The sequence below is a fragment of the Sminthopsis crassicaudata genome, chromosome 2 (assembly GCF_048593235.1).
Source record: "Sminthopsis crassicaudata isolate SCR6 chromosome 2, ASM4859323v1, whole genome shotgun sequence".
Classification (NCBI taxonomy): domain Eukaryota; kingdom Metazoa; phylum Chordata; class Mammalia; order Dasyuromorphia; family Dasyuridae; genus Sminthopsis; species Sminthopsis crassicaudata.
In genome coordinates, this window is record NC_133618.1 from 368811666 (window position 1) to 368838347 (window position 26682).

Sequence of the window (26682 nt, forward strand, 5' to 3'; positions counted from 1 at the left end):
ATAGAGAATATCAAGAATGATTTGACAAAAATGATGAGGAAATTCAGAAGATGTTAAACAAATAACCCCTCGGAAAAACAAAAACAAAAACAAACAAACAAACAAAAAACCCCTGGAATTCCACATAGCTTACCATCAGGATAGTTCAATCATTTCTAAGAAGGCAGCATTTAACTCCATCAAAAGTGAAGTGCATGAGAAGCATAAAGAGATGCAGGATTCTTGGCTCAATAAGAAGGCAAATGAAATTCAGTTTTATGCTAATAGTAACAATCCAAAGTACTTTTATGATGCCATAAAAACTATGTGTGAGTCAAAGACCTATGGTGCTTCTTAACTAATTGATGCTGATGAAGCTACATTGATTAGTGATAAGGTCATGCTTCTGGAGAGATGGGTTGAATACTTCCCTAATCTTTTCAACAGAATGTTATCAATCAATGCTAAAGCCATTGACTGGGCATTTCAGATTGAAATCAACTCTTCTTTAGTGAACTTCCAAATGAAGAAGAGGTTTTGAATGCTATTAGGCTCCTCTCATGTGGCAAAGTAACTGGTGCTGATTCTATTCCAGCTGGGATTTACAAGGCAAGGGATCCAGGCTCTTACAAAAGCTGACTTACGGAAAGGAGAGACAGCACATAACAGTTGTGGAACTAAACAAGAGAGATTCAGTAGAGAGGAGTAAATGCAGTGAAACCCAAATGTTATCAGATAACACAAATTTGTATAGCCTCAGTCAGAAAGGTTGTATGGCTTCCTTCAGAGTTGCTCAATGAGTAAGAGGTTATGTCAAGGAGTTATAGATAAAGTGGAGAGAAAAAAAAAGAAGGTAATGGTATAGGTCTCTATTAGGAGATGAGACCCTTTGCTAAAATTGTGGAGGGGGAAATTGGTGTGGGATGTTTAAGAGAAAAAATAGTCTGGGGAAATTTCTGTGGTAAGCTCAATAGAAAATCAATTGGGGAAGATTAAAATGATTGTTTTCAGTACTTACATCCCATTTTAGATAAATTTTAGATGAATTTATAGTACAAATAGTCAAACACAGTTGTTTGACTTCCAGATATTTAGATATAAGCAAGTATAGGAGAGGTGTACAAAGATTCAAGAGTAGAAGACAACGTAAATTTGGATTGGTTACCCAAAGGGTCAAGATTGGGAGAGAAGGAAATTGAAGACAGAATCATAGTGATGACCAAGGGAATGTACTGAGGAGTAGTGGTGTTGGAGGTCTTGGCAAAATAAAAAAAAAATTAGTTTATATTGAGTGAGTTATAGGGAGAGATACACCTTGATGAAGGAATTTCAAAATTATTTATCACTTGTGGGTGACAAAGAAATCAAAGGTATGAGTAAGGAAAATTGAGAAAAATATTTGCAAATAGTTCACAAAAAGAGGGACAGTGACGTGTATATGTACGTCCTGGGGGTAAAAGTGACATAGTTATTTCCAGTATTTAATTTGATTAAGGAAGCTAGTAAAAAAGGTGAATTTTGAGCCCATCTCTTTATCACCCTTATTTCCTTTGCAGCATTGAAGAGGTGGGACTACTTATGAGCTGCTTTTCTAAGAGCTAGGTGGAAGAAGGGCACCAACTGTGTGCCCTATTTGACCAGTGGCAGCTGTGAGCATGTGGCCCTCATCTCTCTTTTCTGTTTGCTTCCTTGATGAAGTGATGGAGTAGCAGCCTTAAAATAGAGGTACAAAGGCAGGTACTCTATGGACAAACACAGGGCAATAGCTGACATCTTCCTTTTCTCACCACCTCAACATGAGGTTGGAGAGTGGAAGTGAGAGTACCAAAAGCAGCAGAACAGCCTAGCTCAGTGGAGAAGTAACCCAGCCCAGTAGCAAAGCTATGCTCTGGTAGACATCCAGCAGAGATGCCATGCTTTATGAGGAGCCAGATTGAGTGAGCAACTGAGCAGCAGAATAATTCATCCATCACTGATGCCATGCCCTGCATAAGGCTTCGTGTATTTTCTACACTTGTGCTGAATTAGCACCTATTTTTCTCATTGACTCTGAGTATATTTATGGGAAAATGCCCCCAAGACTTTGGGGAAGAAGCTTTCATAACTATGCTTGCTATACATATTCCTTTTATAAAAGTTAGATGGTTGTTGATGGGGAAAATTTGGGATCTTAGGTTCTAAAAATTCCAGTTCTAGAACCCTAAAGATAGAATTAGTTAGCTGATTTCTGGGGATCTGAACGTGACTTAAGGATATGGCTGCAATAATGCAGTCATGTCATCCATGTCATTGCTTCATGCCTAGTTTTCACTCTTCTTCTGATTAGAAAGTTAGCATTTAAAAATATAAAAATATCCTTTTTCTCAATGGCAAGGTGTTTGTTTTCTGCTGTTAATAAACAGTTAGCAAAAACATTATTATATTGAGAGGAAATGCATAACAGTTGACAGAACATTGACTTTGGCATCAAAAGACCTTTGTTTCAGGACTGACTTCCACTTATTCCTGCAGTGTGAGACTTTTGTTCAGCAAATCACTTTTACTATGTATCTCCATTTTCCCAACCCTAAAAAAGAAATAATTGCTGTCCTGCCTTCCTTGAAGAGTTAGCATAGTAATTCAATGAAATTGAAGGAATAAAGTCTTATAAACTGTGAGCGTTTAGGAGAATGATCTTTTTCTTATTTCTGATTCTTTTACATAATATTTACTCTTTATCTTTTGTTTGCTTCTCATCCTGTTCTTAGTCCATCTATTAACCCTTTCCTATTTAGTATCTCTTTTAGCAAGCTCATTCACTCAAATGACTTCTACTCCCACCAAATGAATTAGCACCAGATTTCTAGCCTTGATTTCTTTCCTAAGTATGTCTCACATTTCTAATAGCTTACTGTATATCTCTATCTGAATGCCTTACCATTATCTCTAACTTAATATCACTAAAACACTGCTCATCATCCCCAAATCTGTTCTTATTTCTGATTGATTTCTGGCAGTGGTATCACTATTTACTAAAATCCATGTTTGAAAAAATTGGTATTTAATTCCTCAGTAAATCAATAAACATTTATGAAGTACCTAATATATGTATATGTATATATATATGTATATGTATATGTATATGTACATATATATATATATATATGTATACACTAGGCACTGTGCTAAATAAGGAGGATATAAAGAAAGGAAATAGTCTCTATTCCAAAGGAGCTCAGAGTCTAATGAGGGAGACAAAGTATAAACAATTGTGTACAAACAAGCTCTATCGAGGATAGCCTACTAGAGAAGGGACTAGAATTAAGGATTTTCAGGAAAGGCTTCCTGTAAATGGTAGGATTTTAGCAGGGATCTACAGGAAGGTAAGAAAGCCAGGAAGCAGATAAGGAAGAAGAGCATTTGGGGTATGGGGGAGAGCCAGAGAAAAAGGCCAGAGTTGAGAGATTAAGATCTTATTTCAGAAACAGCAAGAAGGCCAATGTTACTCCTTCAATAGAGATATGGTAAGTGGGAGGAGAGGGGGGAATAAAATGTAAAAAGATGGGAAATGTTGAGGAAAATGCAGACTATAGAGGACTTTATGAAGGACAGAAGATCTGTATATCCATTTAGTTACCATGTCCTATCAATTCCATCCCTTAAATAGCCCTTCATATCTATACCCTCCTCTCTTATTTCCACCCTCATAAAGTTCTTCCCTACCATCTACTGGACTACTAAAAGAGCCTCCTAATGGATCTTCCCTGTCATTTTCCTTGCCATCCTTCCCAAGTATCAGAATAATTTTCCTTGTCTATAAATCTTATAATAATTTCTCTTTTTGAAAAAAGAATACTACTTGCCTGGCATTTAAGATCCTTCAGTCTGGAGCTATCCTCCCTTTCTAGCCTTTTCTTCTTTTACTTCTTTCTGTTCAAGGTATGCTCCAAACAAACAAGAGGACTTTCAGCCATCTCATTCTCCACCCCTCATCCCTATACAAACCCTTGTAATTTCTTGGAATCATATTATTTGTGCCTAGAATGTTCTGCCTACCTTTGCCTTTAAAGACCAACTTAAATCCCTTATGTCCCTGTTGTTTATTCCTCAGACCTCACCCGGCATTCAGTCTTCTATTTTTCTATTGTGCCTATTGTGCAATATTGCTTGTTGCAATGTATTTCCATCTCATTCCTCCAGTAGATTAGAAATTTCATGAGGACAAGAAACTAAACTTCATCTAATCTTTATGTCACCACTCCTCAGCACACCTACACATAGTAGGTACTTAATAAAGTCTGCTGAAGCTAATTGCTTATGGTCCCTGTTGCCATTTCAATCCCAGATGAGGTTGAACAGAGTATTTGGGAAGTACTTCTCAGCAGGCTCCATGTGGCCTAAAAGAGGCCAGCCAGGCAGGTGCCTTGATAAGAGGCTGCTCTTATCTTGATCTGACCACTGTCTTCTATTTCTTAAATTCCTTTAATCTTCCCAGAGTGCAAGTGAGTGGATTTTCCCAAAGCCATTAGAGCAGCACCTTTGCTATTAGCTTTCACAATCATAGTCCCCTTTCAGGCTTTCACTTCTTTAGTAAGTAAAGGCCCTGAATTGAAGCCAAAATCAAATTAGCCCTGGGCCTAGAGTCTTACTAGAATTTGAAATGCTGTTTTGTCCAGAGGGAACGAGTATTGGTGTTTGTAGACTATTTGATGACAATGGGAACTGCTTGCTTACCATGAATCCCCCATACTACCTTTGATAACTTCTGCCTTTATATAGAATTTTTCACCTTGGTTTAAGGTTTATGATTTTTCCTGCAGGAGAAGGCTTTGTGTCAGGTGTATGGAAATTAGTGCAATAGAACAAATCCTTTGCCACTGTTTTCCCCAGGAACCATTTATAAGGGTTTTCATTAGCTGCAATCAACTCACTTTTTCTACAGGTAAAAAGAAGGGTTAAGTGCCAATTTCATCTATCTTGTTATTCTTTGGGGGTCATTTGACACTTGCAATAAAATTATGTAAAATATGCTAAATTTGTAGTAATGAGACCCAGGTTCAAATGTACTATTTACTAGCAGTATTACTTTAGGCAAGCCTTTTTTCCTCTATGGGTCTCCCCCTTTTTAAAGAAGAGGTGAACCAGGTGCAATTCTATATTTCTTTAAGTATCTATTATAGAAAGTACAGCACAGGGAGCAGTCTAGGTAGAGAACAAAAGTAAAGATATAATAATAGGTCAGCTTGATGGCATATAGGGTGTGTAAAGAGAAGGGATGGAAGATAAAATGGGAAAAGTGAATTTCTGTCTGCTGATACAATCACAGATTTAGAGGTGATAAGCACCTCACAGTCTATTAACTCTAACTTTTGCAATTGAGACCCAGAGTTAAGTGACTGGCCCAAAGTCACAGTATGCATTAAATTAGATTTGAAACTGAAGTCCTCTGACATCAGAGCAAACATTTGCTATCTGCAGAATGAAGAATTTTGTTTTGGGGAAAATGCTGTACCCCTGAAGGATTTTGAATAGGGAAGTGATAAAATTAGAACTTTTTTCCATTTGTTTTTAGAAATAATAAACTGTATGGAGAGCTTCCCTCATGGCAACATTTTGAGAAAAGCAGTACCACATAAACATTATTATCTTCACTGTATTCAAGGGTTCTGAGAGGTAACAGGATTTGCCCAAGGTCACAAGGCTAGTGAGCATCAGAGTTAGGATTTAAGCTCAGGTTTTCTGACAGAGCTTACTTTAAGAGGATCAGTCTGACAGAATGTGAAGCATAGATAGAAGAGAGAGACAGGAAATGGAAATGCTCCTTAGGAAGCTATTCTAATAGGACAGCTGATCAAGTAAGTAGCTGGAGGAATGTAGAGAAGGGGAAAAATTTAAGAAATATTGTGAAGGAGAATGAAGTGACTGCTTAAATCCAGATTGGAATAAAAAGAAAGAAGAGTCAATCATAACTCACATTTCCAGCCTGCTTGACTAAAATAGTGGTATCATCGATAGAAATAGACAAATGAAAGGGAAGTATTTTAATAGCTTTTTATTTTTCCAAATACATGTAAAAATAGTTTTCAATATTTACCTTCTCAAAATCTTGTGTTCCTGGGATGGTTTACCTCTCAGACTTGTGGAGGAGGAAGGAGTTTGTGTCCAAGGGAGAACTAGAGACCATTATTGATCACAAAATAGAACATTTTGATTACACCAAATTAAAAAGTTTCTGCACAAACAAAACTAATGCAAACAAGATTAGAAGGGAAGTAACAAATTGGGAAAAAATTTTTACAGTTAAAGGTTCTGATAAAGGCCTCATCTCCAAAATATACAGAGAATTGACTTTAATTTATAAGAAATCAAGCCATTCTCCAATTGATAAATGGTCAAAGGATATGAACAGACAATTTTCAGATGATGAAATTAAAACTATTTCCACTCATATGAAAGAGTGTTCCAAATCACTATTGATCAGAGAAATGCAAATTAAGACAACTCTGAGGTATCATTACACACCTGTCAGATTGGCTAAGATGACAGGAACAAATAACGATGAATGATGGAGGGGCTGTGGGAAAACTGGGACACTGATGCATTGTTGGTGGAGTTGTGAAAGAATCCAACCATTCTGGAGAGCAATCTGGAATTATGCCCAAAAAGTTATCAAAATGTGCATACCCTTTGACCCAGCCATACTACTACTGGGCTTATACCCCAAGGAACTACTAGAGAAGGGAAAGGGTCCTGTATGTGCCAAAATGTTTGTGGCAGCCCTTTTCATAGTGGCTAGAAGCTGGAAGATGAATGGATGTCCATCAATTGGAGAATGGTTGGGTAAACTATGGTATATGAATGTTATGGAATATTATTGTTCTATAAGAAATGACCAACAGGAGAAATACAGAGAGGCTTGGAGAGACTTACATCAACTGATGCTGAGTGAAACGAGCAGAACCAGAAGATCATTATACACTTCAACAATGATACTGTACGAGGATGTATGCTGATGGAAGTGGATTTCTTCAACATAGAGAAGAGCTAATCCAATTCCAATTGATTAATGATGGACAGAACCAGCTACATCCAGAAAAGGAACACTGGGAAATGAATGTAAACTGTTATTTTTACCTTCTGAATCCAATTCTTCCTGTGCAACAAAAAATTTGGTTCTACACACATATATTGTATCTAAATTATACTGTAATATATTTAACATATATAAGACTGCTTGCCATCTGGGGGAGGGGGTTGGGGGAGGAAGGGAAAAAATCTGAATAGAAGTAAGTGCAAGGGATAATGTTGTAAAAAATTACCCATGCATATGTACTGTCAAAAAAAATGTTATAATTATAAAATAAAATAAAAAAAATTAATAAAAAAAAATAAATAAAAATTAAAAAAAAAAAAATCTTGTGTTCCAAATTTTTCTTCCTCTCCTCCCATTGAGAAAAAGCAATCCAATATAAGTTACATATATAATTTTTCTAAACATATTTCCATATTTGTCATGCTGCGCAAGAAAAATCAGATCAAAAGGTGAAAGAAAAAAAAGTGAGAAAAAAACAAGCAGACAAACAACAAAATGAAAAATACTATGCTTTGATCCACCTTGATTTTCCATTGTTCTCTCTCTGGATGCATGCTCTTTCCATGCCAAGTCTATTGAAATTGCCTTCAATCACTTCATTGTTGAAAAGAGCCAAGTCTATCACAGTTGATCATTACATAATTTTGTTGCTGCTGTGTACAATGTTCTCTTGGTTCTATTCAGCATCAGTTCATGCGAGTCTTTCCAGACTTTTCTGAAATCAACCTGCTCCTCATTTCTTATAGAACAATAATATTCCATTATATTCATACACTATAACATAGCCATTCCCCAATTGATGTGCATTCACTCATTTTCTAGTTCCTTGCCACTACAAAAAGAGCTGCTACAAACATTTTTGCACATGTGGATCCTTTCCTCCTTTTTTATGATCTCTTTGGGATACAGACACAGTAGAGACCCTGCTGGATCAAAAAGTATGATTCCAAATTGCTCTCCAGAATGGTTGGATCAATTCACCACTCCATCGACAATGCATTAGTATTTCAGTTTTTCTATATTCCCTCCAACATTTATCATTATCTTTTCCTGTCATCTTAGCCAGAGAAGTGTGAAATAGTACTTCAGAGTTATCTTAATCTGCATTTCTTTAATCAATAGTGATTTAGACCATTTTTTCATGTGACTAGAAATGACTTTAATTTCACCATCTGAAAATTGTTCATAAAAAGGAGTTATTATTTTTTGGGGAAGATGAAGAGTGTAGTTGAGTATGTGTCAAGTGTACTGGCAAGATATACAAGTTTAGCAGCAACTGGAAATTCAGGACAGGAACTTAGAAGAGAGTTTCAGACTTGGGAATATTAGCTAATTCATGATTTACATCAACTCTTATGGGTTCAGTTATCTTTGTACAAATATGCTTTCTAGATTTATACTGTTATCAAGCACTAGTCTCTCTACTGAAATAGTAGTTTTATCACCAACTGTCTTTTGTACATCTTGAGATGGATGTCATATAGGCAGCTCAAACTCAACAGATACATGATGGAATTTACTATTTTATTTCCTAAATCCTGCCCTCTTCTGAACTTCTCTATTATTGTCAAGGATCCTTAACATTCTCTCAAGTCATCCATGTTTGCAACTTTGATGTAATCCTCAATTCAGCTCTCATTCATTCCATATATCCAGTCTTCTGACAGATTTTGTTCTTTCTTTTTTCATGATATGTTTCCTGTTTTCCTATAATATCCTGCCTAATCTCATCCACCTGTCCATCTGGACTACTGTTTAAATGGCTGATAAAAGTTTCTCTCTACTTTTATCCATCCTTAAATTATTTAGCTGCCAAGGTGATTTCCCTAACATATAGGTCAAAACTCCAGGGGCTCTCTATTATTACTAGAATCAAATATAATTATTTGTATGGCACTTAAAGTTCTTCATAATTTCTCAGTTTTCTTATACTTTACTCTCATTCATGATCTATGAATCCAGATATTTGTTGTTCCCCTTTCTAGTCTTGGTGCTTTTGTGTTGGCTGCCTTCTCTGCCAAGAAAGAACATTCTTCTCCCTCATCTCTTAGTCTTCGTGGCTTCCCTTGTGTCAGCTTAAATCTCACATTTTATAGGAAGTCTTCCATTCTGAGATTACTTCTCATAAACTCTGTATATATCTTACATGTACTTAGATATTCATATGTTATTCCTTTAATTAAAATTTGAACTCTTTAGCTTTTTTTAAAAGAGTAATAAACTTAGAGACATTTATTTAGATCTGATGATTCTATAGTCTTTTCTATGAGATCAGAGTATTCTAGAATAGAATAAAATACAAACTCTTCTATTTGGTACTTAAACCTTTATACTCTGGCTCCAGTCTTTTTTCATGCTTATTTTGCATTACTTTTTATGCACTCTTATATCTCATCCTCAACTGGTCTATTTACTGTTGCCAATACAGGACATTATATTTTCTCCTTTGATACCATACTCTCATGGCAGGAATGTTCATCCTTCTTCTCTTTGCTTCTTGGAATCCTTTACCCTTGTAAAGGTCAGCTCACATGGAATACCTCATACAAGTTTTTTCCTCATCTCAATTGCCAGTATCCATCCTAATTCCTTTGTATATATTTCATAGTAGAATGTAAGCTCAAAGGTAGAGATTTGTTTTTGGCTCAGTGTATCCCTGTTGCTGTGAATTGTACATGAAGCAGTTAATACATTCTTGAATTGAGTTATATAGCCAATGCTAGACCACAACAGGGCTGGGAAAATGGAGGAGGGAAAGGATAGAGATAAGGATAACAAGGAATAGATGAACAGTTCTTTTTTTTTTTTTTAATTATAGCTTTTTATTTACCAGATATATGCATGGGTAATTTTACAGCATTGACAATTGCCAAATCTTTTGTTACAATTTTTCCCCCTCCTTCCCCCCCACTGCAGATGGCAGGTTGACCAATACATGTTCAATATGTTAAAGTATAAATTAAATATAATATATGTATACATGTCCAAACAGTTGTTTTGTTGTACAAAAAGAGTCGGACTTTGAAATAGTGTACAATTAGCCTGTGAAGGAAATAAAAAATGCAGGCGGACAAAAACAGAGGGACTGGGAATTCCATGTTCATAGTCATCTCTCAGAGTTCTTTTGCTGGGTGTAGCTGATTCAATTCATACTGCTCTATTGGAACTGGTTTGGTTCATCTCATTGTTGAAGATGGACACGTCCTAGCTGAACAGTTCTAAAGTATTGGTGGCTGGTAACCTATTAAGGTAGGTTAAGCAAACCAGGGCACTAAGAACAAGAAAATGAGTTTTCAGCTTTTTACCCTAATTCATGAAGCTCTGGTCACACAGCTTTGCAAGGACTATAAAAATGATTAAGATGTGAACAAACAACTGAAAAAAAAAGGGGAGTGATGTCCATTTCAAGATTTCAGGGATTGGGCAAATGTTGGCAGGTACCATGACTTTGGGAAAGTGATGTCATTGCCAATGTAGCATTTAAATTGTACCTGGGCATCACTAACTATAGCCTAGCCAGTGACAAATTCTCCCTGATCTTGGAAAATAATCCCTTAGTTGAATTTGTGGGGCTTCTTGATAACAACTCATCCCTCATTTATTCTAATCTCTTGTGTGGGATGTTGAGGGGAATCCTGAAGATGGTCCAGATGGCAGTGGGTGTGAAGTTTTTTCAGAACATGCTGAAAGGAGATGGGTGACAGAAATCAGGATGAGGTTCATCAGGTAATTTAAGGACAAACTTCCAACTAGAGAAGAATAACCATTCTGGAGGCATTGGAGATGACCAGCTAATTCTCAACTCTTCCCTGGGGTTGTAAAGTTAAAATGCCCCCACTTTAAAGAACTCAGTGACTCTTAAGACTTCTAATCTTGTTTCTATTTTCTATGCTAATAAAAGACTTGTGTGATATATTAAAAAAACAAAAAAAAAAACCAAATCAACAAACCAATCCAGACCTGTTTTTACTTTTTTTGGGTACTCATAGTGCCAGGTACATAAGTACTTAAATGTGACTTGATTGAACAAATCCACAGGTTCATCTTTCCCTATTGTATGTGTATATAAGTACTTATCCATATAGTTTATTTTGGGGGCTTTATTTGGGAGCATATTTGATATGGGTACTAATTTTGACCCAAGGTTGAAAGAACAGCATAAACATCTTCTAATTTAAAAGCCTTTAGGAGCCAGAAATGGTGGTACATGCCTCTAATCTGTACTACAAAATAAAGCTGAGGCTGGCAGATCATTGAGTCTAAGGAGCTGCTACAGTAAAACTGATTAGGTATTGTATGTGGTATTTTATGTATGACCTTTGTTTTTGAAGAGGACCAATGCTATATTAGGATTTAAGTGAGTTATAGTTGCATAAAGTCCTCAGTTTCATTCTTTCTTCTAGAGTCAATGAAGCCAAATGGTAAGATAAAAGTTAGGAGGACTGGCAATGGCCTGGGATGTAGTGAATAACCTTTGCATTTTTGATGTATAACAAAGCTCAAAGCACTCCACAGCACTGCTTTAACTGCTTTTGTGGCTGTTGGAACAAATTGTTCTCATCTACTAAGATGGTGAATTCCTTTGAGTAAAAGGCTGCTAGGTTGCCTAAGTAAAAATGAACTAATTTAGATCTGAAACAGAGGGGGGTCAAAGCTCTTATATCAATCAGTGGTCTCTAATATACTATACTTCCAATCTAAGGAAGATAGGGAGAGTTTCAAAATTTAGAGTTTTCAAAAATTAGACAAAAAAATTCCAAAGCTGGAACAAAGTTCAAGAGAAACTATTGCTAGCTATGTGTAGGTCACTCTAGTGACAACTTAATTAAACAATTTAGATTTGGATTTAGAAGACCTGGCTTGAATCTTGACTTGGAAAGTCACAAGCTCTCTAAGCCAGTTTTCTAATCTATAAAATGGGGGTGTGTGTTTGGATTACATGATTCTTTTAGTTATGAAATCTTCTCAAGCACAAGAAAAATGGCAGCAACACTACCACCTATCTCTCAGAAAGGTCCAAGTTAAACATCAGGCTACTGCTTTCTTACTGGAAGAATAATTTTTTAATTGGTACAAACTAGTAGCCTAGGAATCATGCTACTCCTTATTGACAGGTGAATTACATATACTTTTTAAAGTTACAGATACTCCAACTATCATACAGCAGGGAGTGAATTACTTTCTTAACAATGAGCTGAATTTTACCTACAATGTACAAAGTGATATACATGGCTTCTCTAATCTTGGAACTGAAAATAATGCAAAGTAAGTCAAAAAGGAAAAGGAGAGAGATAAGAAATGCCAGTACTAGTTTCTTCTTTTTTGAAGGTGTATTTTTTTTTATTTTCCAAAATACATGCAAAGATAATTTTCAACATTCACCTTTGCAAAACTTTGTGTTCCAATTTTTTCTCCTTCTTCCCCTGCTTTATTATCATGCTTCACAAGAAAAATCAAATCAAATAAGAGAAATGAGGAAGAAAAAAAAAGCAATCAAACAACAAACAAAAAAGATGGAAATAGTACTTTGTGTTCCACATTCAATCCCCATAGTCCTCTCTCTGGATGCAGATGGCTCTCTCCATCACAAATCTATTTCAAAGTGGCCTGAATCATCTCATTGTTGAAAAGAGCCAAGTCCATCACAGTTGATCATCACATAATCTTGTTGCTGTTCAATACTGACTTCTTAAAAACAATACTATTCATTTGTATAGTAGCATTTCACAGTTCATAAAAGCTTTAACATTTACTGTATTAGAATTCCAATAAGTGTGCAAACCAGATTATTTGTTATCTCCTTTTGGAAATATTGGGGAAGTGACATATCCAAGATCAAACAATGGTCTACTCATTTCTAATTATTGTTTTCAGTCATGTCTGATTTTTCATAATCCCATTTGGAATTTTCTTGGCAAAGATACTGGAGCAATTTGCCATTTCCTTCTCCAGTTCATTTTATAGATGAAGAAACTGAGGCAAAATCCGGTTAAGTAACTTGCCCTGCGGTCACAGTGTCTGAGATGTCTAGTCTATTTTTCACTCTTATACTGCCTCAAATTTAGTACTTTTTTCTTCAAAAATAAATTCAATTCAATTTACATCTACTAAGCTCCCACTTTGTATATAGCTTACACTAGCTAGGCACTAAGACAGAAAAGTTCTTAGCTCCCTAGGAGTTTTCCATTTAGGGGGGATAGCACAATCATATAACTATAGTATGTAACAATGCAGGATACAGATAACTTAGAAACTAAACAAAGCTTATTATCACTTATGTATGAGGGCTGAGTGATTATAGAAAGCAACAATCAATTCTGGCACCTGGGGCAAGCAGCACAAAATATGCCATGGGCAAGAGGTAGGATCATAGTAGTCCAAGTTGGGCTGCTAGGGAAGTTAACTATGAGGAAAGTGAAGACATTCTCTGGGATGGGGTCACCCTGGAGGAAGAAGTCTTAGTAGAGTACTACTTTTTCTTACTAAATACTAAGTGTTTTTACAACCCTGAAAATCAGCAGTTGTTTTAAACACAGTCGACTGCAGCACCAAGGAGAAAAGCTTTGGTTACAAGGCCCTAGTTATAATTCTGGCTTCAGTGGTAAAATCTGAGTCAGTTTTTAAAGGAAGAGTAGGAATTCAACACAAGGGAGGTACACTTTCCAAACACTGGCAATGGAGAGTACAAAGAAACAGAGGTGGATGAGTGAGTACTTCGTGTTTTCTAGAGATCAAGAAGTAGTATAGTTGTATGGAGAGTCATCAGTCATTCTTGAAAAGGCCCAGTGACATCAGGAGGGGGATGTCTAGTGAATTGGATTTAAGTAAAATAGTGCTGTGTAAAGTCATGAACCTCATTGAGTCCAGTGGCAAAACATAGTATAGAACTATTAAGGATAGATGCAGTCTTGGGACCTTGGCCAAGGACTTTGAGGGAACACCCATTCAGTAGTTAAAGGCTAGGCAGTGGGTGGGGAAAAAATATTGTAAGTTAAGACTTGGAAAAGTAGAATGGTGACAAATTTTAGAGGACCAGAGATTCAAGAAGACATTGCATTTTTTGAACAGATGAGTGACCTAATAAACCTATGTACAAAGAATGTGAAAAGTGGATTAGAAATGGAAATAGTTCCAGAAATAGTCCAAGTAGGTGGTAATAAGGTGGTAGGTTTACATTAGGGTGTTCAAGGCAAATCATTTAACCTTTGTGAGTCTTTCTCCTTATTTGTAAAATGGGGATAACAATAGCACTTATCCTACAGGGCAATTGTGAGGATAAGAGATAATATATTCAAAACAATTGGCAAAGCTCTTTATAAATGCTGTTATTGTTATTGTGTAGGTGGTACCTTTAGGTCTTTCAACATACATTTAAGTGCTGACTTGGTTACGTTTGTGCCAGGTATTAGGAATGATTAGACATTCTTAGCTGTCAAGGGATTTTTATAATAGAATAGTTTGCAGTGATCTGATACTGATACTTTATTTCCTTTCAATAACATATGCTCTACAAATTCTCTAGTTTATAGAACTGTCACCAGGATGGTAGGGACCTTAATCACAGAATTCTAGAGTTAGGATCTCCGTGGCTATTGAGTCCAATATAAACTGGAAGTCCAAAATTGGAAATTTATACCCTTGGAAATTTATCAGAAAAGTGGGTGAGCCAAACTCTACAACAATCCTTCAAAAAAAAATTGACAGTATTTGTCCTCATTTAATCTTCTATTGTTCAAGCTAAAGAACATCAGTTCTTTCAACTAATACTCATATAATAACTCAAGGCTTTTCATCATTTCAGCTTATCAGTGTCCTTAGAAATATTCCAAATGTGGTTTGACCTTGTGTAGAGGGATTGCCTTCTTATTTTTAGAAGTCTCCTAATCTACCACCTTATTTCGACTACAGCCAATTTCTCCCAGAACCAGCCCAGACCAGACAAAAACCATAGTTTCCTTGGAATTTCAGAAGGGTAGATGACAGAACAACTACCATACTTTTTCCTTCTTGAAGCTCAGAGAATTTTGTTTATCCTTGGTTCGTGTATTTACCATCTATTACTTGTGTATTATTATTTATGTATTATTGTATTTCCAGTGCTAATTTACACTGTAAGGAGCAAAATTTGAATTTGATTGACTTTAATGCTTATGAGGAAAATAAGTTATATATTACAGATGTATATGTTTGTGTGTACATATGTATGTATGCATATGGAAAGGCATGTATGTGTGCAGATGTAATTTATTCAGAATCATTTTTCCCCCACTGAGGTATATGTGTACATTCATACACACTATACACTATAACTATTACACACTCATATACACACACTGGTTGTACCAGGAGGTAAGTAATGTTCATAGGGACTGAACCTGACCTGTAGGACCAAAACTTCAGAGGGTGGATTGGTCTGATTAGCCACAGTTGTACATATTGCACATTGACTCTATAGTTATGTCATTTAGTCCTTTCTCAATACAAGACCAACATCCAATAAATGCTGTAGTAGTAACTTACATGTACATATCTACACACACAATAATTGTAAAAAACTTCCGCATGTATACACACACCCATCCAGCCTCGGTGGAACAAAGATACTCAGTGAATGTGTGCATGTACACACCCATCCACCTTCAGTAAAACAGTGCGTCTCTGTGTACATATACACACTACATACATTTTGCATACAAATATATATACATATCCTGTGGGAACAATTCTGTATACACACCGTGGGTGTGCAGACATATACACACACACCATGTATATATAACATTTATATATTATACATATACATAATATACAAAATATGTATTTTCCAGCCACACACACACACACACACACACACACACACACACACACACACACACACACACACACACACACACACACACCCCGTTTCCACCTGGAACAAATTTTTGGTTCAGAGTATTACTGGAGATGGTCCAGGATCAGTTTGTTTCCAGGCATTAAAGGCCTGTCCTGAAGGAAGTTTCGGGTATTCCAGGCGTCATTAGCTGACCCGGAGGCCGTTTGTGAGGAGCCGCCAGGCGGCAGGTGACCCCGGATTCACCCAGTTAAGGAATGTGCCCACGATGAGGAGCCGGCGGCGCTGCCAGGCCCGGGTGCCGTTCGGAATCCGGATTCCCAGACACCCGAGGCCAGTGTGGACAGAGCCACCGCTCTCCGGACACGTATCCTGGGAAGGGCATTTTAACTCGGCGCTACGCTACTCCGGCGAAACCTCGTCCCCCGCCCTTTCCCCGAGTCCACGTGGGAGCCAGGAGCCGCCGACGATCCCTAATTGCTCGGGGCCCCTCTGCCCGGAGCCTCCCCGGGATTCATTCACAAGCCTCAATCACAATTAACGGCGGAGAAGGGATAGTAGAGAGGCCGGGGCCGCGTCCAGCTCCGGGGCGAGACGGGCTCCGAGGAACCGCGATCGCCGCCCTCCTCCCGAAAGACACATTTCCTCTGCTTCCACGCGCGGTCAGCACAATCGGGGACCTTGCCTCCCTCCCTTCCCCCAGGGAGTCTGGGAGCGCCACAGCCCACTTCCACAGCCGCCACGCCCGGGAATCGGCTGTGGGCACGCGGGGAGGAGGGCATGAGGGGGCAGAGGGAAAATCTAAGCTCCGGACAGGAAAGTCCAGAGAGCCTCGCCCACCCTTCTTCCTTTCCCTTCCCCCTCCCTTCCCTTTCTCCAGCCCTACGGCAAGCGGCGAAGACCCTGTCCTGGGTGCGCAAAGGCGAAAAGGGACAGGAGTGGAGGGAGGAAAACCAGGGAGGGGAGGAATTGCGCGGTGAGGTCAGCGCAGCGGAGGGGACGGGAGGGGCAGGGCGGGGCGGGGAGGAGGGGGGTGGCGGCCGGCCCCTGGATTGGCTAGTTAGCGGGCTGGTTTGGAGCTTGCGCCGCGATCCTGCCTGGCTCACGCACCCGGCTCGGGGTGGAGGGGGGGCGGGGAAGGAGGCGGGTAGCTTTGGGTGCTGAGGCGACTGGCGGGCGGGCGGGCGGACGGACGATCGGACGGACACGAATCGACCGAATCTACGGAACCCACCACCACCGGAGGCCGAATCCCGGGCGGGGTGCGCGTGCGTGGGAGAGACGGCGGCTGCGCGCGCTGAGGGCGCGGGGTTGCTTGTGTGTGTGTGTGAGGAGGAGCGGCGGCGTCGCGGCTAAGGTGGGGAAGGGGCGGCCTGTGTGAGGGGCACCGGCCCATGGCCCCGAGGGGCCGGGGCCCCAAATCCTTCACCTCTCGAAACGAACCCCAGAAGATGTCGGCTTAGTCCGAAGCGGCCGCCGCCCCCGCGCCGTCGCCTCCTCCGGGACTCTTCACTGCCCAGTCCCTCAGTCGCCGGGGGGGCTCGCCCTAACTCCGAGCCGTGGATAGTGGCGGCCTCCGCTCGGCCAGGACTTGAAGGCGGCGGAGCCGAGGCCACCCCACGCGCGGTGCCCTGAGCTAGTGAGGGCGTGCGGGCATCATGTCGGCCAAGGTGCGGCTGAAGAAGCTGGAGCAGCTGCTCCTGGACGGGCCGTGGCGCAACGAGAGCTCGTTGAGTGTGGAGGCCCTGCTGGACGTGCTCATCTGCCTCTACACCGAGTGCAGCCAGTCGGCCCTGCGCAGGGACAAGTATGTGGCGGAGTTCCTCGAGTGGGGTAAGTGCGAGCGGCCCCCCCCCGCGCCGCGCCCTCCCCTTCCTCCGTAGTCTTCCTGCAGTCCTCTTCCTCCTCTAGTCGGTGGTCTCTCTTCCCTTCCTCCCTTTCTCCTTCCTCTCTTCCTTCCCTTCCCTCTCTTCTCTTCCTTCCCCCCTTCCCTCCATCCCTTCTCTTCCTCCTTAATCTCCCTTTCCCTCCCACTCCTCTGCCTCCCTCACTCCTCTTTTCCTGCTCTTTCCCATCAATCCTTTTTTTTTTTTTTTTTTTTTAAATTCCACGCTCCCCATCCACTCCCAGTCTCCTTCACCTTCACTCCCCTCCCCAATTCCCCGAGGGCGCCTGCCATATATTCCTGACTCCCCTAACAACACCACATAGCTTACTAGATCAGCCTCTTGGATATCATATCCTGCTGCACTCTCAGGGATATCCGCTCCTCACCACCCCCACCCGTTTGGCGGCCGAACTTAACCCTTGGCCTCTTGTGCACTGCCCATAAGGGGAGTCATAAGCTACGTTCGATGATGTGTAGCAAACATTAAGTGACTGCAAGGCAGTTTGCTAAGTGGGGGAGAAGAATGTGTAGAAGGCTGAGGGAAGATAGAACGTAGACATAGACTCTCCCTTCTGCTATATTATTCATTTCTGGTGTGTCCTACCCCCACCCCCACCCAATTTCCTATTATTTGGGCCCTCTCATCCGTCGCTCTGTCAAAAGACATCCCCATGACCATTGCTCAGATGAGTCTTCAGTGCTAGGGTATCTTAACAATAACAACTCCAGGGGTGTTATATTTTTATGTCCACTGATTTCACTGCCAGTTAGATATTTTCATTGTAATTGCAGTGTGTTTGTGATGGTGTTAATTTTTTTATTTGGGAGTAGCCTGAAACCCAAACTATGTGGGATAGTAGACTTTTTCTCCCTCACCTGTTGGTTTAGAGGCTCATCGTACCTTATTTAGTCCTCAAAGTGATGCTTGAATAAATATCTCCAAAAGATCTATTAGGAGAAAAGTCTGAACAAATATATTTTTAAAAGAACTCTATTCTTGTTAAATAACAAATAGATCTTTGCTTTTAATTAAACCTTTTTCTTCTTAAAAGACAGCATGGCATGGTACTGGTCTCTAAGCTAGGAGGACCTGGGTTTGAGTTTGGTCTTTGACACTGCAAGTTTACCCTGGGCAAATCACTTCTCTGTTCACTGGGCAAGTCTCTTGAGATTTTAAATAGAAGACTAGGTACTAACCTGCATCAATAGAGGGGCTTTCCTCATCTGAGAGCTCCCAATCCAGTAAAATCAAAGTCCATTCCTAACCCTGCAGATTATGGCATTTAGGCACTTTGGTGTTCTTCCAAATGAAGCAATAGGAAGGTGAAAGAAAAATATCCCAAATCATTACAAATCTAGAATGCACCTTATTTTAAATTTCAGACTCTTCAGGTCAGTTCTTTATGGAAATCTCATAGGTTCCCAATACTTATTTCAGATAATAACTGACCAGGTTCTGCCATGTATTTATAATTACTGGAACTCAGGAGTAAATTTATTTCTAGAAAATGAATTGCCTTAATATTTGGTCAGATTGTAATGGTGCTTATGCTACAGTGAAAAAAAGCTTATTTCCTAATTTGGGGTAACATGGCATTTTTTTAAAAGCATTGAGCTATTTTGAGAAAATTATTTTCTTAATAAAATGTTAAAACTCACATGAAATGAATAAGAAAATGGTACACTAAAAACAAAAACAAAACATTGTTGGTCTGTTTAATTTCTGTGGGTGCCACTATTCTATTGACTAATTGGCTACATTTTCTTTGATCCCTTTTTCCGGGTCAATAGTACAGTTTCCAACTGAATAATTAACCAATGTCATAATCTGGTTTTGAAAGTAATGGTTTGAGACTTTATACTTATTTATTTTCTAAATACTGTGGTTTCCATTCCTTTATCATCCACTTGATGTTAAAAGACCAGGACAAGATTACAAGTTAGGGTATGTGAGAGTAAAGCATCCATTGTTGGATGCTATGGAATTGACGTATTACCTTTAGTAGAATGACCATCCTGGTAGCTATATGGTAGTCATTCTTAGGATTGGGCAACTTCCATATTGGTATTCATCGTGCACTGCACTGACAAATAATTTAGGATTCTAGCATTCTGATCCCATTTGTATCTCTAGTAACAATAAATTAGAAATGGACTCGAGGGATAGAAAAACAGCTGTAAAGTGTTTGATGACTGAAATTGTTAAGTTTTAATTCTAAGTTAGAATGATGTAATCATTATATATTATAATAGAAGTCTTGTAATTGTGTAACTTTGTATAGGTTATCATTAGGGACAAAGTATAGTAAAACATTTTGGATTTATGTGGCATCTTTATTTCAGAGCCCTTATTTACACTTTTTCAAATTTGCAGAGAGCTATACATAAAATTTTAGCCTTTGTTACCATGTTTGTTATAACTAAAATCTTGTTGTAGTTATATGTGCACATATATAATTACATAAATCTTCCATATGGATCCACCCAGTGTACTAGACACTTTTAATCCTTTTAACATTTTGTAGGTACCACTGCAGCAATGCTTTCCATTTAATTTCAATAAATCATTCAGTAAGCATTTTTAAGTATTATAGATGCAGGTACTGTTAGGTGCTGAGAACCTATAGACAAAAAATGAAATCCTCCATTTTATGGAGGTGGGGAAAGATGTGGAAAAGAGGAGTGTGAGTATACAGTACATATAAACACATCAGAAAAGATTGGATCTAAGCTGAACTTTGAAGGAAAGTAGGAATTCAGGAAGTGGGAATAAGAGAATTAAGAGAGTGTGATATGGAGTTGTTAGTTGATCTTAAAAGTAATAGTTATTGGAACTTATGAATGAAGGGAATGCTATGATCAGATACATTTTAGCAAAATCACTTTGGTAGCTGGAAAGATTAGAGAGATGAGGGATTTAAGGCAGGGAGACTAAATAAGTCTTATAGTAGTAAGAGTAAGTGAGAAATGATGAGGATCTTAAAATAGGATAATTACTGTGTGAGTAGAGAGAAATAGATAAATTCTAGAAGAATGGAAGACTTCGTAGATGAGACTTATTAATTGCCAGTGGAGTAAAAGAGGTTGACACAAATTATGAGTCTGACAGAGTAGAAGGATATTAGTGCCTCAATAGGAATAGGGAAGTTCAGAAGAGGATTGGGTTTTCACAACAGGATAATTTATATTTTGGACATGTTGAGTTTGAGATGCTTGAGATATGGCTATTTTAAAAAGACCATTAGGTAGCTGATTATCATTTCCTTGATGAATATCCATTTTGGCACGTGTTTATAAGTCGTGTTTGATAATATGCTGCAGTCTACTTATGTCCATCATCCATTTTCATAGCTTTTTGTCACTCATAATATTTATTATTTGGAAATTATGGTGTTCCATTATTGGTAGCCATATAGTATTACTATGAGAATATTGGTGGGGTTTTTTTAAACGGATAAGACTTTGGTGTCAGGAATTACCTGCTCCCTTATACATGTATAATCTAAATTCCAAATGCATTACTGAACCACGTGTTTAGTCATCTAATTATTAATGTCATTTTCAGATAGAATTTTGTTTTGGAAAACATTGAGAATTTCCAGCTTCTCTGCGAAATGCCTTTTACTTAGGAAAAAGGAGAGTGATTTGTTAAAATTTGTTAGGCTACAGTTTGGATTGAAGTCTTTATTTGTACTCAATTGATATAATCACATTTTGTTATTTTTGTTGTGTGTGAGAATTTATATATACTGGTTCTGAATTAATATGGTAAAGTAGTGCTAGTAAATTTGGACCACACTCTGGATTATGTGTTTGAAAATTGTTCTAGACACATAGATCTATCTATCCTATGGAGTAGTCCAAACTTTATTAGTAAAGGGAAGCTAACTAAAGTATCCAGGATGAACTAAGAAATCTAGTTGTAATAATAATAATAACAATCTACTTTTAATTGTAATAATAATTCACAATTATAGAGTGCCTTGAAGCTGGATCTTCATTACAATCTCAAGCTTTAGATAGTACAAGCATTTTGTTTCGTATTTCACAGTTCAAGAAAGTGGCCTAGCATTTATGACTTGGGCCCCTCCAAGCAACACAATAATTGAAAAATATGATTTAAGATATATACTGACTCCAAAGTCAGAATGCCAGAAGTTATTGAATCAAACTTCCTTCTAAGTTAATGTAAAATTTAGCTTAGATTTTCATGAAATTACGTTTTAGAAAATTTGAAAGTAGTTATAAAAGAGAAGGATATTTCTGATTTCTAATTGTTGTGGAGGTTGTATTGGAAGGACAATAATTTCCTTATTTGTCTTTAGTTTTCTCTTCAAAATGTAGTACAATTAATTTTCTTTTTTGAAAGAAAAATGTGTTATCTTCAAAGAGAAATATTGTCTTTTTAAAATTTCAATTACATCATTTTTATGAAACTCATAATTTAAAAGGCAAGCCCTTCATCATAAAATTTCACAATTGGAAGGTAAAGACCATATAGTCTAAGACTGTTAGCCATTTTTATTCTTTGAGGCCCAAAGAGCATTCCCCTTAGCAAAGAAAACATAGGTAAAATAAAATCTGTCTTTTATTCTTCTTTCTGTATTCTAATAACAGGCCTTTTCAACTGAGAATGGGTCCCATCTCTTTTAAAATCTTCTTTTCTAAAGCATAATTTAAAAAAAAAAAGAATTTTTTTTTTTTAATTGTCTGAAGCTTTCCTTTTTAACCTAATCTCCTGATATTCAGTGCTCCTGATTTTGGTCATCCAACATTACCTGCCTCCCTTGTTTCCAGTTTTACTTTTTTCTTTTTAAAGAAATTTTTATTAATATCTTTTGTTTTTATATAGCCTAGATTTTCCCTTGTATCTCTTCCTCTTCCCCTCTTCCATTAAATAATCTTTTTTATCAAATTTTTCTGAAAAGAGGAAGAAGAGAAAATTTTTTTTTGACAGAACTGATCAATGCCTTGAACAATTCTGTGCTGCATGTAATATTCCAAATTCGTGAACTTTGACCCCCCTGCAAGGTGGAGGAGGTGTCAATCAGTAAGCATTTATTAAGCACTTTGGATGTGCCAAACAATGTGCTTAGTGTTAAAAATACAAAGAAAGGCAAAAAACACTTGTGAATATCAATAAATCATACATTTCAATGAGAAAGAGATTTGCAGTGTCTGGGACAGACACTGTACTAAATGCTTTATTGGTAAAATCTCATTCATTCATACAACAATCCTATGAAGTAGGTGTGATTATGATTCCTATTTTTGAGATAAAGAAACTGAATCAGATTGATTTAAGGATTACATGGTAGTTGTCTCAGTTGGATTTGAACTCAGGACTTCCTGATCCTAGATCCAGCTCTCTTTCTACTTCTCAACCTGTAAGCATTTAGGTAGATAAAAGATATGTACAGAATATATGAAAGTAATTTGAAAGGGAAAGATAGTAATTGGAGGACCAAGAAAGGCCTCTTGTAGAAGATGGAATTTGAGATAATATAGAAACTAAGAGGTAGAATTGAAGGTGCTGGAGCATCCCACACATGGGAAATAGTGAAAATCAAGAATCAGGAAAAGGAGAACTAAAGAAATGAAATTAGGCCAGTGTAACTAGATTGTAGAGTCTGAAGAGGGGAGTAGACAATAAAGAGGCAGGGTGATGAAGAACTTCAAATGCCACACAGAGAAATTTATACTTTACTGTGCAGATAATAGGGAGTCACTCGAAATTATTGATTGGGGAAAGGGTGGGATTTTATTAGAAAACTCACTTTGCAATTTGGAAGATGGATTGGAGTGGGACTTAAACCAATATGATATTTCAATACATATATGAAATGATGGTATGAAGGTATAAACAATCAAGACTTGGTAAAAGTTCAGATTTGTGGGATGAGTTGAAGTAAAGAACACAAAAAAATAGCATCAAGGTTATGAGTCTGCGTGTCTGGGAGGAAAATAGTTCCCTTGGTAATGATAGGGAAGTTTGGAAGAGGGAAAAATTTAGAGATAAAAGACAATGAATTCTGTTTTGGACATGTTGAGTTTGAGGTATTTACACAATGTCCAATTCAAGATTTTTAAGAGTTAGATACATGATTCTAGAGACCACGGCTGGATATATAGATCTGGAAATAATCAGGATAGAGGTGATTATTGAATCCATGGAAAATGAAGAGTTGTGTGAGAGTATAGAATCAAAAGAAAAGGGGGAGGGATAGAACCTTAGTAGATACCACAGGTAGTGGAGATGAAGAGACTACTAAAGAAAGGAAATAAGGATAAGAAAATAACCAACAGAGAGCAATTTCATGAAAACCCAGAGTGTGAAATGTATCTGGAACAAATACTACACAGCTCAAGAAAGATGAGGATTGAGAAAAGGCAATAGATTGTGCAATGAAGAGATAATTGGTAACTTTGGAGAGGACAGTTTGAATTGAAAAATTAAGGGTGGGTTTAGAAGACATTAATATCTCTTACCAAGTTTGTTCTATATGATTTTACAATATTCAATCTTCCTTCCCCCTTCTCTCTTTCTTTCTTCCTTCCTGTCTCTCCCTCATTCCTTCCTCTCTCTTCTCCCTCTCTTCCCCCTTCTCTTCTCTTCCCTCCTTTCCTTCCTTCCCCTTCCTTAATGCTGGATCTGAAATCAGGAATCCTGTAGTTGTATCTCATCTTTACAGTTTTTTGGTAGAGGATTGATATTACTTTGTATCTCACTTTATCTTGATCTATATAGTATATTATTCATCAGTTTTCTGGTTGATTTTTATTGATTTTTAGGTAGCAGATTACAAATCACATTTTAAAATATAAAATGTTGTGAAGTGACAGGATTTTTTTTTTTTTTTTTAAAGAAATATCTTTGGATATTTTCTCCTTAATTGGGAGTAATTGGGCATGCCCAGAAAAATAATTGTATCATCTCATTTTGGCTATGTTGGTGTCTTTTGCATGAAGTTTATTTATGGGGGGAAAGTAGACTAGTGATAAAAAAAACAAAAACTAACAAATCATTATACATCACTAGCATTATAGAGCTAAAAGCATCTAGACCTAAAAAGGACCTTAAGATGTTATCTGATCTTGCCCCTTAGTTTCAGACAGCAAAGAAGGATGCTTTTATAAGATCTTAAAAATATTTCTGTGGCCTTAGACAAATATTCATTTACTACTCTTAAGAAAGACTGAAGACAACTTTTATGTTCTAATTTCCTCTGGACTTTTACCTTGAAATAGACTTTTGGGGGGAGGAGGGGGAGTGCATCATCCCATTCCCACCATTTTCATTACCATTACAATCCAAGTTCTTAGCACTTTGTGCAGTGATAGAAAGTTTCAAATCTATTAGATGTCTTCCCTGCTTCTATACCTCTTTGAGTGCAGCTTTCATACCTTTATTAAAGCTCTGTTCCATTGTGTTTTCATGGTATTGAGATAAATGGCCCTGGGTTTTTGAAGGTTATACCATCAAGATACAAGTTTGGACTGGTTTTCTTATGTGGAGAAAGACATTTTGAGTAGGTAGGATGGCATAAGAGCACTGGTCTTGAAGTTAGGAAGATGTAAATTCAAATATTCCTTCAGACATGATAGCTGTGTGATCTTGGGTAAATAATTTAAACTCTTCCTGTTTTCTCATCTGAAAAATGAAGGGGTTGGGCTTACTGGACTCTAAGGTCCTTTCTAAATCCTTATCTGTTACTCTATTGGAATTAAACAGTGATCAGCTGTGTCTCCTTTGAAAATCAGATGAATTCAGAGGCTCATAATAAATGTTTTTGACCTTAAAACTTTTGAAAACTTTTCTACAAAGTTGAAGAGGGATTATGAACTTGTTATTAAAAGAAATACCCATACCACCAACATCAAAAATTGTTAGTGTTGCAATGAGCAGGACAAGTTGTCTTTAATCACATCTTCAACCTTATTAAAAATTCATAGTGGGTTTCTTATTCCCTTCAGCAGCATGGCAGACCCCTTCCCTTTAAGTATAATTTTGGAACTCTTGAAGTAAATATTCTTGAATGATTCTAAAAACTGCTTACTGTTGTTTATATCCTGTAATGTAACCCTGCATTTAAAAAATTCCATTTTCAGATCAATTTTATTTTACAAGCAAATTAAATTAATGAAGATGAAAGTGATTGCTATCAGTAAATATTTTATAGTTAGAATTAGTATTGAATGTGTTAATTCTTAATGTGATATCTCAATTTTTTTACCCTTTTAAGTAAGCCAACTAATTTTCTACTCATAATTTTACTGAAAAAAGTTGATAATTTTAAAATGTTATGTATTGTAACCAAAGTGTCTTTCATAGACTAGTAAAAAAATTGCAGCTTGCCTCATTACATCAGAACTTTAGGAAAAAAAAAACCATTAGAGATTGTTAGTGTCATATTTATTTATCTTCTGTAATAGAATTTGGATATTAGATGTTTATTTCGTTGTCAGATTTTTGGTGATTTACTTTTTTCCTGATCCCTTCAAACTTATGAGTTTTGCCTATTGATCTATAATGGATGTTGGTACCAAAAAAACAGACCATAGGAAGAAAACAAAGATTGTAAAAGGTACTATTTTATAAACTCTGCTACAACAAAGTGCTAAATTGTATGTCATATTGGGAGCACTCAATGATGCCTTCTTCTTGATCTTAAATTGAACATTTTAGTCAAATGATCAATTATTTATAGTCCACATTGACTGAACATGTAAATTATATGGCCCCAACACAGATAGCAAAGCAGCTAATGTTGCTGTGTTTTCTAATTTGGCATTAAAAAATTTCTTCAGAGATTTTTAAAAAACATTGGCCTATGATATAAATTCTAAAGTCCTCAACCCAGTTCTCAAGACTCCATTTTGCTTTGCTCCATTTTGTATTTATTACATATC

At 37.5% G+C, this 26682-nt stretch overlaps 1 protein-coding gene and 1 pseudogene across 2 annotated transcripts in view; both read left to right on the forward strand.

Moving 5' to 3' along the window:
- The first annotated feature begins 1775 nt into the window (after positions 1-1775).
- On the forward strand, positions 1776-10814 carry LOC141552850 (trafficking protein particle complex subunit 3-like; annotated as a pseudogene).
- Positions 10815-17058: 6244 nt separating this feature from the next.
- Positions 17059-26682, forward strand: part of LOC141556651 (serine/threonine-protein kinase MRCK beta) — a 152998-nt gene continuing 143374 nt past the window's right edge. Inside the window, exon 1 of one of the 2 annotated variants that reach the window (XM_074291108.1) lies at positions 17059-17717. In XM_074291108.1, the coding sequence (XP_074147209.1) occupies positions 17543-17717 (175 nt within the window). In that variant the 5' untranslated portion in view covers positions 17059-17542. The remainder of the gene's footprint in view (positions 17718-26682) is intronic. The other variant, XM_074291109.1, reaches the window with a different exon arrangement.